Genomic DNA, 14,402 nt, shown 5'->3' on the forward strand with positions numbered 1-14,402 from the left:
GGACAAAGAGGAGAAGGAGGAACAGGGGACACAGATGTGCAGTTCAGGGGGCGAGAAGGTGGGACACCTGGAACATGCAGGGGGAGGGAGAGGCTGTCAGTTATGTGGCCGCTCTTGGGGTCCGGGAGGTCACTGGCCACCTGGCAGGTAGCGACTTCGACCCCTCGCCGCGTGGCAGAATGGAGGTGCGGCCTTCCGCCCAGACCTGACCCGCCGCCCTGCATCTGCCTGCGTCCTGAGAGGTCCCGGGATGTGGGCTGAGCCCTTTAATTTAGACAGATCAGAAGACGGAGGGAGAGACACAGACACGGCGGCTGTCCCTGAGGGCTTTGGCTCCTCCTCCAAGAACAACTGGATTTCCTCTTTCCTAGAGAACAGGCACTGCCTGCGGCAATTTCTGGTCCCCTAAGAAGAGCTCAGCCTTAACTGAGTTCTCAGCAGCCAGAGAAGACCCATGTGGCTTTTTGGCTTCTAGATACTTTTGAGAGGCTGGGGACCAGCACCTGGAGGGCCTCCACCCCGTTGCAGGAGGCTCAGGGGCCCAGGAGCCAAGCCGGGGTGTGGCAGGAACCCCCTCCGCCCCCAGCCCCGGGCCAGCGCTCACCCCTGCCGTTGATCCTGATCTTCATGGGCAGCTGCCGCGCCATGCTGAGGAGGTTGCGCTGGAAGGCCTGCTGCACCAGGCGCTGCTCCTCCTCCGAGAGCCGGGAGGCCTTCTTCTCCGGGGGTTCCCCCGACTCCAGCCGCTCCCGCAGCTGCTCCAGCGTGGCCGTCCGGGTGCCGGCCTGCTGGCCTGCCAAGGTCACAGGCACGGCCAGGCGATTTGGCACGGTCACGGTCGTCACTGGGACTCCATCACCTGGCAATGGAAGTGACGCTGCACCAACCCGTGATCGACCCTCCCGCCGTGTCTGGGACGCGGGGAACTTAGCTCCCTCTCTCCTCCCCACAGGGTCCTGCAGACCTTTCCTGAGAGTGGTTGCTGGGGATATCCGTGGGCTGCCGGCATTGGGGCCACTGCTGGAGCCCATCCCAAGGATGGGGAAGCGAATCTTCGGTGGAGAGAGAAGGGCAGGGGCCCCGGTGGCAGCAGTGGCGACAGCGGGGGAGTAGCTAAAGAGGGATGAGCTGTAGCTGGGCCGTCGGCCCTCCCTCCGGTTGCCGTCAATGGCGGCCTGGAGCTCAGCTGGGGAACTCAAGGCCTTCTTCTCACACTCGTAGGCATAGAGATACTTCATGTACCTGGAGGAAAGGAAGGAAGCAAGAGGGAGTTTCAAACATGGCCCCAGAGAGTGCCCACTCGAGATGGATGAGCCTCTGGAACAGGCCAGCAACCTGGTGCACCTGATGGGAGAGGAACACGGGGCCACTGGGTGCACCCGCCCAGACTCCTGACTGTTGCTCAGCCGCTGAACCCTGGTCACGTTGGCCCATCGCACTGCCGCCTGTCTCTGCGTCAGCTGTCCAGGGAGCAAGTCTCTACGCAAGAACCTGGAGAGAAGGATGGCTATCTGGCTAAAGCTCTGTGCCCTCTCCGCTGGAACGGGTCTCATAAACCCCTCTACTTTCAATAAAGTCCTCACATGCCTCCTGATACGTCAGCTGCTCTCCCTGTGAGAGCTACTTTCTGAGTATTCCAAAAGAATAGACTCCCCCCTCTGGCCCTCATTCACCAATGACCCTGTTGGTGTCACTGCTTCCAGCCCCTTGTCATGAACTCAGCTGGTTATAAAAACAGGTCACCAATCCCTGTGGGACCTGCCAGCCTGGCTTCCTCTGGGTCTTCTGCTGCAGGGGAAAGGGCCAGGAGGAGAGCAAAGGTGCTATTTGGGAGACCATGTTCTGGAAAGAGTGCGGCTTTCAAAGTCAGAGAAGCCCAGGTATAGAGCTCAGTCCTACCACGGAGACACCCAGGCTGGGACGGCCTTAACCTAACTAACCTCCGAGACTTAGATTTTGTAACTGGGAAACAGGGGTGACCCCTGCCTCACAGGATGGAGTGCGAGGGTCAATGAAACAGAATAGGCCGCCGGTGCACTCAGGAGACACTCAAAAAAGGCGGCTGTCAGTTTTACTCAGGTCCAGTGAGAGGTTCATCTAGAAAGCTCCTGGTGGTTTTGGGAATTCCATTCATTGCTTACCAGACAATGGAATTTCCTTCCTTCCTCTCCTCTAGGTTAAAACATCCCCTCTCTCCAGCCTCAGCTTCCTCTCCCCAGGGCCCAGGCCACTCACTGTGTCCTCAGGGTGAACGCGGCACTGGTGATGGATGTGGGCAGGTTCAGGCCTTTGGTGATCTCCCTCCAGATCTTCTTGTTGATGATCTCCACCAGGCCCCCCTTCTCTGTCACCAGTTTATACAGCATGTACAGGTCCAGGATCTGTTTGGCCATGATGGGGATTCGGTTGATGGGGGTCCCTGTGATGGGCCAAAGACAGGAATAGAATTGCGTGATTATCAAGCAAAGAAAGAAGATACCTTTGTGTGCCTGCCTTCTGCTGAGTTAAAAATACATTCATGAAGCAGCAGTGTAATTTGAGTCAAACTCCCAAAGCCTGGAAGCTACCAGATTAGCCACCAGTTCTCCTTGGGACGGGCAGAAACCAGGCTCTGTGGCCTTGGGTGAAACATGTGGTCACTCTGGGTCTGTCTTCCCACCTGGAAATAACAGGAATGGGACGGGACGAATTCAAAGGTTTTTGTTTTTTGGTTTTTTAAAATATTTTTTCTTCTTTTCTTAAATTTATTTTTTTCTGGTGTTTATGTACTTCTTATTTTGTTTTTTTTATTTCAGTTGTTTTGTTTTGGGGTTAACAGCATGATTCCCGATTCTCCCCTAATGATTTGGCAACTCCCGCTCCTCAGAACCATTCAGCTGCCTCCTCAGGGAAGCCTCTCCTGACGGGCAGGGGAGGTCCAGCGGGCTGACCCCCCTGCCAGCTCCCCAGGGGCCCCTGTGGTAGCTCTCAGCGCAGGCTGTAACAGCTCTCCTGTGCGCTGCCTGCTTTCTCCTCTCCTGCCGCAGGATGGAGAGATGGTGTTTCCTCTCCCGTGTCTCCATCACGTCAAAGGAGCTGCTGGACACACAAGTCTCCCGGGGGATGAAAGGCCACTCAACAATTCTCTCCCCACTAATCACGCCACCCCCTCCCTGGCCTCCGAAAGAGGGAGGGTCAGAGCAGCTTCCGCCCAGTGGCCCCGAAGGGAAGCGAGAGGAGCCAGGGACTTGATTAGGAAAGCCGGCCCCGAGCAGGACGGCCCACTAATGAGCACCAGGGGACGGAGGGAGGGCGGGCCGGCCCTTTCACAGGCGGCTGGGATGCTCGTCAGGAGGCGTGATGGATGACTGTCATTTGGCAGCCTCGGGATTAATGACCTGGAGGTCAGAGGGGAGAATTCCGCAGGGAAGGGTCACCATCCAGGGCAGGGTATGAGACTTGTTGCCTTTTGATGGCAAACTCCTTCTACTGTACACAAGCTGCTCCTCCTCTGTGTCTCCGGCTTCCCCTGGCCTAGTGCTGTCGAGGCCTCACTAGACCTCACGGCCTGGTGGACTAGACCAGTTTAATTAGAGCCGGCCTGGGGCTGGTTTTGTTTTGTTTTGAATCCTGTGCTCTTTTTCCCTTAAGGGATGGCATTTTCCCCCCGCACTCCTGGGCCTCGCCAAGTCTTTGACAGGATAATTCAAGCTGGAGTGTGGGGTGATGGTGCCACAGTCATGAACAGGGAGCAGTGTGAGCGTGAACATGCGGGACTCCGTGGCAGGACCTGGTCTCTGGCTACATGTGGGGAGGGAGTTGTGGGTCTTAGAAGACATTTGTCTTGACCGGCTGGTCTCTGGAGGGTCAAAAGGGTTACAGAGTTAGAGTCAAAGATTCACAGGTAAATGTTGGACGGTTGCCGGTATACACCTAAGATGTGCAGTCAGGCTTTGGTTTCTTCCCCCTGTGCCATTCTAGACAGTAAGCCAGATCCTTGTCACAAACACAAGCTCCTGACACAACAGGACGGCTGCCAAGCAGGGCAGGGCCAGCCTCCCGCTTCTCTGGGAGCTCTGTGCACACTCACGGGCTTGGTAAGTTCACATCCTCTAGGGAATTGCCTGGAAAATCTGTGAAGACTGCTCCCAAAGGCCCCTGAGCACTCACTTCTTAAAGCTTCCAGGACACTTTCACACGCCACCTGTTTATTTCCCAGCAGAATGCTCACCCTTCACGCCCTCGGCTAGCTCCCCTCCCCAGTGCATGCTTCCGCTTCTCTCAGCAACACCCTCATTCTTTCAGGGCTTGGGCAGGACCCTCTGGCAGTACTGGCTCCTCTTCTCTCCCCGCCACCCAGCGTTAGGCTATTAGGCGGCCCCACTGGTTCCTCCTTTGAGAAGAATCTCCGACTATCTTCCTTCCCCATCCACTGCACACTGCTTCCAGACAATCTTACTAAAATATGACTTTCACTGTACCGTTGGCTTCCTTGTTGAAAAACCTACAAAGACTCTTACTGCCTACCCATTCCACCCCACACATCCAGTTTCATGACCTGTGCTCCCCGACTCCTTAAAAAGATCACACATGACATATCACAAGCAGGTCCCAGCAATTTAATCTCACGGCAATGGGTTGGGCCTTCTCAAGCCCCATAGCTGCCCCCCGCCCCACCCCCCAAAAAACAAGGTCATTTCTATTTTACTTTTTGCTTTGTGTGCTCCCTTCTGAGGCCTAAAATGACTTGCCTCAAATCCAATCCTCCGCCCTGGCCAAAAATGTTCACTGTCTCCCTCCCCCAAGAATTTTCTAACTCCCCAGATCATGTGGATTTTTTCAGTCTCAGAATTTCTATGATTACCCCAACAAACTCAACAACTAATTGCTCTCTAGCTGTTTCATAAAAGTTCATCTGTTATCCTAGGAGGACTGTAAGCTCTATGAAGGCAGGGACTGTTTTCCCTTCACTACGCCTTGATTATTAGAAGGTTTCAATTCAACAACCATGTAGCTGAAAAAAAAAAAAAAAGCTTGTGAGAGTCAGAGTAACTGGCTTGGAGGCACCTCCACGGGGAATCTTAAATGCATTTCCCTCATGCTTACGGTGTGCCTGCCAGGGCCGTCACCAGCTGCGAGTGTCTAATGCCCAGAACAGGAGGCACCTTCTCCTCTCAGGAGCTGCCTTGGGGTCATGACCCTTATTAACCACACTGGGAACCAAGGCCCCATGGAGGGGTTAAGAGCTCTGCTTCCCGGTCCCACAACATGTGGGCCAGCAGGAGGACAATGCCCGGGAACTGGGGACTTTCAGAAGGGAAAGGAACCACGACTTCACACAACGGGGCCCAGAGAAGGAGCAATGGGCATTTAAGAGGGGAGGTGGCTGGGCCGTGAGGCACACACGCCACACGTGGCTGAGTGTTCAACCATCGAGCAGGGATGGCCTAGGCCAGGGGGTGCTGTCCTTCGGAATGGTCGCCTTGGAGAGACAGCTGTCACAGTTCTGGAATTCAACGTGCAAACGGTTTTCAGAGTTTATAATATTTTCATTTGAATCTCTTCAATGGTGGCAAATCTTCAAACGTAAAGGGTAAAGTTCCTTTTCAGGAAATAAATGGTCATCATGCATTGGGAGGCTGGTGAGGGGCACAGGATGGTATGACCAGACTGTTTACACTGTCTCTGGCTGAAAATGAGGTGTGGCCGCAAACCCTGAGAATTTCCATCGTGGTCAAACAGCCTCTCCAGGCAACACCCCACAAAGGAATGCTAAACTCACTCTGCAGAGTCACTGGGCAAAATGTCTAACTCTCTAAGATGACTTCTTTGAAAGACAATAGTGTGATAAAGTTTCACTGAAAGCTGGCCTCTCGAGAGCCACACAGTGAGGTGGCCTTAGACTGCTCAGGGACAGGGCAATGAGGTCCAGACAGGACCGGAGAAGACCAGGCAGGGCACAGTGACATCTGAAGTCAAGCTGTAACCCTAACCAAACAGTGGTCTCTCCCTGGACCTTCAGAGAAAAAACAGATGCCAGAGGTAGTCCTGGAATAGCCCTGTGGTCTGGCTCTGAGGCCTGGCCCCACTCCGGGCTGACGGAGCTCGGCTTTCCTTCACATGGTCCCTGTTGCCAGGGATGAGTGGACAAGGGGAACGGTCACCCTCTTCTGTGTGGCTGGTCCTCATGAAAACTGCGTGAGTAGCTCCTGGTGCCAGCAGGTCCTCAGTGCTGCTCCACGGACACCGGCTCTGGGAGGCAGGATGGTTTTCTCACACTATCGGGACACAAAGCCTGCCCTGGTCTCAAGTGTCCTGACCGCTGAGAGAGAAGCAGGTTCCATGGGGGGCTCTGTTCCTGAAGCTTACTCTGTGTGTAATGGACCTGGGAGTCATCTCCCTTGTCCCAAAGAGACTCAGCTATGAAGGGGGAAGGCCTTTCAGCTGAGTTTACCTGCCGAAGCAAGAAAGAGGACCAATGCCTCCATTTCCCCATCTGTGAAGGAATTTGGACTATGAAGACAAAGAGTGTGTTTTAAGAGCTTTTCTGAATCATGGCATGATGTGGGCGAGTGACCTTGAGATGGTTGTTTGGGGTCTTCTACGAAGGCCTCCCATGCAGCTTACAACAGGGTCTGTAAAGTTCAAGTCCACAAGCAATGGCTCTTCCCCCAGTCTTGTGGGGACCAGGGGCGGCCCTTCATCTGAGAGGGACAGGTCTCTGTCTACAATAATGCAAAAGCAACCTGCAGAGAACCAGGGAGGAGACAAACGGCTTGCTTTTTCCCAGAGCTCTTTGAGGGTCATAGAGTTGGCCCTGCAGGAGGCTGTCTCTGCCCCCGCCATGCCTCCCTGAAGGGGGTGTGAGCACCTGATGGGGAAGCCTGTGGACTGTCAGTCACCGCTATCAAAGCAGGAGCTAAGATTGAGGGTAATTAATCATGTTCCCTCTGACAGGAATCCAAGGCCTTATCTGTACCCCAAGAAATGCCACTGGTCTCCAGTTCCCTCCTCAATAAAGGAGACTGACAGTTCCAACAAAGAGGTCCCTTATCAGATTTCAGCCAGGGAGCCTGAGGCAGCTGAGGGACTAAGAGGAAAAGGCTTTTATGAGGGCCACAGACCCAGAGAAGCTGCGGGGCTCCAGGGCTTTAACCCTTGGTGGTGGGAATGCCTCTGGGCACTGGCACTAGAAGGCGGAAGCTGTAAACAGGAGCTTCCAGAGCAGATGGAGTCAAACAAACTCCATGGCCCTCGCTCTTCTCCGTACCTCAGCTGGTGGAGACAGGACCGGTGAGGGCCGAGAGAGAAGAGATGGCCTTCTCTGCTGATAGAGACCAAGATGGGAGATGGCAGGACTGGGGGCTAACTTCCTCCCTGCTGGAGTGGGGTGAGGGGTTGGGACCCAGGGTGTGGCCCTGCCAGGGACCCTGGCTGCTTTTTCCTGGCTTTGAAAAAGACCATTAATCATTTCCACAGCCTGACAGTAGAGAGCTGGGCAGCTGACTGGGGAGTAGAAGAGTTAAGCCCCACAATAAGCAGGGAACAGACACAGGCCTCCTGGCTGTTCCTCTGCATATCAATTTTTACCCTGGGCTAGGCCTGCTCCCCAGGAAGGTGCAGAGAAATGACTGGCAACTTGATTATGTAGAAAAATACCTCCCACTAGGAAACTGCGCAGGCTGCGTCCAGCAGGGTATAGCGAGTATTCACAAGGCTGGGCAGAACGAGGGGGTGTTGGCATGCTAAGACTGGGCTGGAGATGGTCCTGAGGCCTCTCTGTGACTCCCCCTCAGTGAGTGTCACTGACATAGAGGGCAATGAGAGCCGCAGTACACGGCTCAGTGGAATTGTGCTTCTGGGTACAGCCCTGTAACCATTCCTCAGACCAAAATACAGGGCGTTTTTGTCACCCCAGAACACTCTTGAATGCCGTTCCTAATCACTACCTGTCCCTGGCCCCAGCAGGAGGAAACCATTCTCCTCACACGTGTCAGCACAGGTGATTTTCCCGGACTTCATATAAATGAAATCATACAGTCTGTATTTCTTCGTGTCTGGCTTCTTTGCTCAACATTAGGTCTGTGAGCAGTGTCCCGACTGGTTAGAACAGCTCATTCCTTTTCACTGCAGTGTAATCTTCTACCATGTGACCAGGCCATCATTTACTAATCCATCCAAGCTCTTTCCAGTTTTTGGCTATTAAGGGTGCTGCTACAAATACTCTTTGGATGAGGACAAGCACTCATTTCTGTGGGGTATATACCAGGGGATGGAACAGCTGGGTGAAAAAGTTGCCATGTCATTAGCTTTGGTAAAGGGTATAGAACAGATTTCCAAAGTGATTACGCCCATGCATTCCCCCCAGCAATGCATGGGAGTTCTGGGGACACCCAACCATATTCTAGACTAACTGCTATAGGTGAAGCAATACTGAATGGTGCTGTGGCTAATAACAAAATTACGGTAATGGGGCCTCCCTGGTGGCACAAGGAGTTAAGTCTCAGCACTATCAAGCTATCCGCAGCCATTGCAGCACAAGTTCAATCCCTGGCCAGGGAGCTGACCCACATGGCACAGTAGACCTCTCCTGTTTTGTCCGCTGTTCCCCGCAGCAGTGTATTTCAGTAGATCCGCCTGTTCTGCTCCCCACTCTGTCTCTGGTGAATCCTCTCACCCCCCGCACCTCCGGCCTGTACCCCAGTTCTTGGATAAATAAAATAAATCTTTAAAAAAAAAATTTCAGTAATGACTATGCCATCTTTTTCCTAAAAATCTGTTCAGAGATGTTGTCTAAGGAATTAGTTAGAAGGACGGGACTGTTGGGTCTTTTCTGTCTGGACTGCTGCTGCCCAGCACACCTGGCTGGTGTCTCCAGGAGGTGGAGGGAGAGGAACTGCTCTCTGGGCTGAGCATACATGGCTTCTGGGCTTCTGGGTGATCGTGCCACCAGCCTTTCAAGACCCAGAACAGTCTCCCCACAGTGTAAGTGGGCCAAAACGCACTTCTACCTTTCCCTACATCACCCTTGGAAGACGGAGGGTGATTACTGGCTCACCTTGAAATGATGGAAGCAAAATATAAATCTAAGCTTACCAATTGTCGAATGTACAAATAAAAAATTTTGAAGGGCAAAGAGGGTGAACTTAAAAAAAAAAGTGGGCTATCCAATTTGACTGGTCTTTCAAAAACCTGGATTCCTTCCCATTGCCATAGATAACTGGGTAGTGATAGAGTATTAAATGACTATTAAAAATGGGGAAAAAGGAAAAAGTTATATCAACAGTAGTTGGATCACCTGGGAAGAGAAAAAAGATGTGGCCTCAGACAAAAAGGCTAATTCCGAGGCAAAGCTTTGCATTTCAGACTTTCATTCAGGGGTAAAGTTAGAAAATGAAACCCTAAAGCCTATTTCCTCTGACAAAGACACACACTGCAGTCTACCAGGAAGAGTGTTCGGGGCACAGACCATTTACTGCAAGATACAAAGAATATACGAGAAACTGCTTCCACCAAAAGGCAAGGCAATATATGTCAGGGGCATTTCCTTGCCTGAGATGGATAGATAAGCATACAACAGAAGGAAAAATACTCAAATTGCACTTTGAGACTGACCAAGCCCTTTTCCCACAGTAAATTCTTTGTATATACACATCAAAAACAGATCCAACAATCCATTTGGGAAAACCAAGGTCAGTCTGCAGCCTTGTACAGAACTGGAGGGGGAGGGAGGGCATTTCTCCGGTGAGGTCTGGACAGAGCTTGGCTTCCACATGACTAAGTAGTTCCTCAGCCTGCCGTGCCCAGCTGGGGCAGGGGCTGGAGAAGAGTGGGGCTCATGGTCCTTCCGGATGTGCGAGATGCTGCTGTTAGGGCTTTTGTCTCCTGTGCCCCCGCCCCCACCCCTTCCTGCCTCAACAGATGGCACCTTCTGTGCCACTGTGAACAGTCACATCTGCCCTTCTCTCAGACAGGCCTTGCCCTGAGGTGAAGAGTCTTCTTGCAGAAGGGGCCTAGCCCGTGCTCGTCAGCTGGATGCTGTTGGACCCCACTAGACAGTGGCTGTGGACAAAGGCCCACACTCTGGGCGGCTCAGATGCTGAAGGAGAGACTGGCTTGTCCTCTGGGCTATGTGAAGCGATGGAGTTGCTGGCACCACATTTCTCCAAGCAGTGCAGGAAAGGGGAAGGGCACTGGCCTGGGTGCTGAGAAGCTTGCTAAATTGGCTCTGTGGCCACAGGTAAAGTCACTTAAGGGGGTTGGGGGGTGGGAGGGTTGTGCTGCTTCTCAGCTAACTCAATAACCTTTGCTCTCTCTACCCTGCAGAAGTGGAGCTATGGGGAGCAGCAGATCAGATAACAGGTTGAAAGGGTTGGCTGAAGTGCCTGGGACAACAATAATAAAAATAATAGCAAAACCCTCCTCCTCTCTGATGGGACCACACTTGGTGTCATTGCCAAGGAAACAGGAGAACAAGGCTCCTTCCTCACTTGAGATGAAGGAAGAAAGGAACTGTTTCATGAGCCTTTGCTTATCAGACTTTTAAATTAGTCCCTGCCCCCTAGACTTCCCCTGGAAAATCTACCAGGGAGTGATATCTCTTCTCAGAAGCCACCCACAGTAAGTTAGTCAGGGAATTTTATTTACAACTGTTTAGCTTCATTTGTGCCACAGGAAAGTGGTGTATTTTTATACATATTCACAAACAGCAAAAGGTGAGCAAACATAGGTACATCAGAGTTTTGAGAGAATCAATCTTTCCAGAAAATATTTCAGAGGGGGGCAATCAAAGTCAACCTGTTTCATTTCATTTGGTTACAGTCAACAAAAAAGGGAAACATTCAGAAACGAAAAGGGAGAGAGATGCTTTTGGTCATGGGGGTCCTCGAAAAAGTTTGTTAAAAGGCTTTTGTTTTCTTTCTCTCATTCTTTTCTTGTTTTGGTCATGGAGGGTAGGGCAACAGACACATAGGAGAACTTGGAAAAAACTTCCACATTGACTCAAATTGAATGCTCACATTTTTAAAGATAAGGCAACTGCAGCCCCCAGAAAGAAAAGGATTTGCTCAACCTGGTGAAGGAAGGGCTTTGCCTATCAGTCCAGAACTCTCTCCACCTCCACATGCCTCCCAGTGGGGCCACCGCAGCCGTTTCCTGACACGACAGGACACAGTGAACCCCCGGCACTGCCTCGGTCTCTTCTCAGGCACCTTCCAGGGCAGGTGGCTCTGCCCGTGGGGGAGGGCTCCCCAGGAAACAAGTCACGCACCCTAGAAACCAAGGTGCTGTGAGCTGAAAGGCCCATCTGTTGCAGTCAATTCACCCAAACATGTTAACAAGCGAAAGAGACACACAGCACAAAGCGGCAGTCACGGTCTGTCCCCTCCCATGGGACAGGCGTTTTATCACCTGCAGCTGCGGTCATTCGGGGCATCACGCTGTGTCTGCCTCCCTTGGAGCCCTGTCTGCTTCCTATTTGGGGCAGCCTGCTGTGTCAAAGCTGCCCAGCCCACTCCTAGTGTTTTCAGCGGCTCTTGGAAATGCACTGCTCAGCCTACATATTAGCCCTTGAGGACGAACTACTGACCTGCTGCCAAGGCCCACGAGGCTTTTCCCTGGACCCCGCTAACAAGATCTGGCTCCTGAGTGCCCCAGACACTCTGATTCAGGAGTGACAAATCAGGCTCAAATGTCCCGGGCCCTTGGTCTCACTATTCTGCGAAGAGCAAAGACAGCAAGCTGCACATGATTAGCAGGGTGGCCTGCCCCCAGATCTCTTGGGTGGCCCACCTAATTCAGATTCTCAGACACAAGTTTTCCAGGAAGAACACGTGAATTTAAGGGGAATGCCCTCCACGCGGTCTGCCTGCCTAAGTGTCCCCTATCCCAGCCGCACACGCTTGCCGTGGCAGGTTTCCTGAGTGCCCAGCACTGGCTCTCCAGCCTGGTGCAGCTAGAGTTCTCGAAGCTGGGCCACCCTGGGGACATCCACGCAAAGTGCCCCCGCACTGCTACCTCCACCTATGTTGTCTCTTTTGTCTTCTCACCTGAGTTGGCTGGAGCCACAGCTCCCTGTACTTCAGCCCAGGATAGGGTCCCAGCACCCACACCTTTGGCACCCAGCCACAGGAGGGGCAGTGGCTGCACACCTGATGCAGCCCTACTGGCCTCAGGCCCTGCTACCTGAGAGGAGGCAAGAGGATTCCCAGCAACTTTTTCTGCAGAGGAACCTTATATCGTCGCCTTCTCCCTAGCTTTCTGTCTGTGGGTCTTGACATACATGATATCTTGAGATTTTTTTTGTTATCGAGATTGGGGGAGGGATCGTGCCCCCACAACAAAAGACTATTCAGTCCTCAAAGTCAACACGCTGAAGCTGAGAAACCTTGATTTGAGCTACAGAGAAGTAGCAACTCTGACTCAATTGTTTTCCTTCTACTGGTGATGCCAACAAACTGTGAAATACTGAATGCAAGTGCTGAAGACGGGGAGATTTACGCCGGGCCTGGATAACCATAAACTCACATGATCAAAGGAGTCACTTTGATCACTTACTCCAGTAGAAATGAACTAGATGCAGCCTGGCAGCCCAGCTGCTGCAGATGCTCAGCGCCAGGACCTCCGCTGCTGACCTTCACTTGTGGGGCAGCTGCCTAAGCTCACCTGGGGCAACTACGTCAGGAGGACCAGCAGCACCGCCCCCCACAAGCTTCTCCTGAGCACCCCACTCTGTCTGGCCCTATGCTAGCACTGTGGACATGACAAAGTAGCTGTCCTCAAGGTGTTCCTAGTCTAGTGGGGACAGAGGGCTGTAAACAAACAATTACTGATCTTCTCTCGTGGCTAGGCTGATCCAGCTTCCAGTTTTCTTTAAAAACCCTCTGGGAAGGGAGAAAAACAATAAAGTAGAAAATAAAGCACTGGCGCTGCACTGCTGATTAAAATCTATATTGCTATGGCAGCCCCTCAGAGACGGGAGCAGCTCCTGGGTTTGCACCATCTGGGCTTGTGGAGCTTGTAAATAATTAAAAGGTAATTGGAAGGGGAGACCGAAGTATTAAGTGGATTTCTCTCTCTCAGGGCAACTGGGTGTTTCACTGCTGCCAGTCACATTATCTTTCGGGATTATATTCTTGTTTTTCACTGATACATGCAGCTCCAAATAAGAGCTGAAGGAGTAAACTAATGAGGGTAGCCTAGGCTGCTTTGAGAGGCTTGGCAATTGGGGGACACTGAGACAAAACTTTCGACTGTCTTTGTAAGCAGCCACAGACATGCTATAGAGAAGGCAGTGGGGTTTTGGGAGGTAAAGGGGGAGGAAGGGGAGAGAGGGAGGGGCGGAAGTAGGGGAGAGTGAGGGAGCAGGAGAGGAATTGACTGGGAATATTTAACCACTGGGGCTGCTGTTAAAGCTCAGCCTAAGACGCAGAAGAGGATTTTATTCCCAGGTCTCAAAAAACCACGCAACCGGGCCTCCCAGGTGGTGCAAGGGGTTAGGCACTGCACTGTGAAGCAGTCCGCAGCCTCTGCAGCACGAGTTCGATCCCCGGCCGGCCAGGGAGCTACGCACAGGGCGCAGCAGACCTCTCCTGTCTCCCCGCTGCTCCCCTCAGCAGTGAATTTCAGTGGATCCTCCTGTTCTGCTCCCCACTCTCTTTGGTGAATCCTCTCACCCTCTCGCATCTCTGGTCTGTACCCCAGCTCTTGTATGCATAAATAAATAAATCTTAAAAAAAAAGAAAATCACGCAACCCAGGGATGTGTGATCAGACACAAGGATCCTGGGAAAAGGCTGGTGGGAACAGCACTCTCTTACGGCTTTGTTCTGGGGGAGAGAAAGGTGGAGCCACACCGGCTGCTGAGGACCTTCTCAGAGGAAGCCTGGGTTCTGGCCATGCTTGCAGAAGGCTGACCTGACTGGTGAGCCCATTGCTACGACAGAATACAAAGCCAAGGAGGGGGCTGAGTCACTGGGCTCAGGGTTCCATCGTGCCTGAGTCCACAGGAGAGATGGCTGGGTCGGTTGGGGAGGGGGAGGCAAGGACAGAGAAGCAGAAGATGTACTATCAGGCAGATGAGCAGGTACCCAACAGCTCAACTGCAGAGATGCTCCCACGGTGGGTGCCAAGATCAGATGGCCAGTGGGGAAGGAAGAAAGCTGGTCTTTGCTTTTCACAGATCATTTCAGATCCTCCCAGCAAATCCTAAGGGGCCTCTACTATTTCCCTGGCTTCCTTAGTCTCTATACGACTAGAAGCACCAACAGGAAGCCACATATACTGGTTTAATTGATATCCAGGGCAGCACTAAGGTTAAGAAAAAAGTGAATTTGAATTTGAAATGACTCTAGAGACCAGTTAGTCAGAAAAAGAAGACAAAGATAAGGCAGGACCATTTTGGACGATCTTTCTATTCATTTTCTG

General features: G+C 52.4%; 1 protein-coding gene across 1 annotated transcript in view; it reads right to left on the minus strand.

Moving 5' to 3' along the window:
- ARID3B (AT-rich interaction domain 3B) overlaps positions 1-14,402 on the minus strand; it is a 49,732-nt gene that overhangs the window by 5,420 nt on the left and 29,910 nt on the right. Inside the window, exons 5-7 of the mRNA XM_037502111.2 lie at positions 2,236-2,419; positions 965-1,242; positions 605-859 (exon numbers count right to left, since the gene is read on the minus strand). Coding sequence (XP_037358008.1) covers positions 605-859; positions 965-1,242; positions 2,236-2,419 — 717 coding nt within the window. The remainder of the gene's footprint in view (positions 1-604; positions 860-964; positions 1,243-2,235; positions 2,420-14,402) is intronic.

This window comes from Talpa occidentalis, unplaced genomic scaffold (assembly GCF_014898055.3).
Source record: "Talpa occidentalis isolate TD23 unplaced genomic scaffold, MPIMG_talOcc4v2.1 talOcc4.11, whole genome shotgun sequence".
NCBI lineage: Eukaryota > Metazoa > Chordata > Mammalia > Eulipotyphla > Talpidae > Talpa > Talpa occidentalis.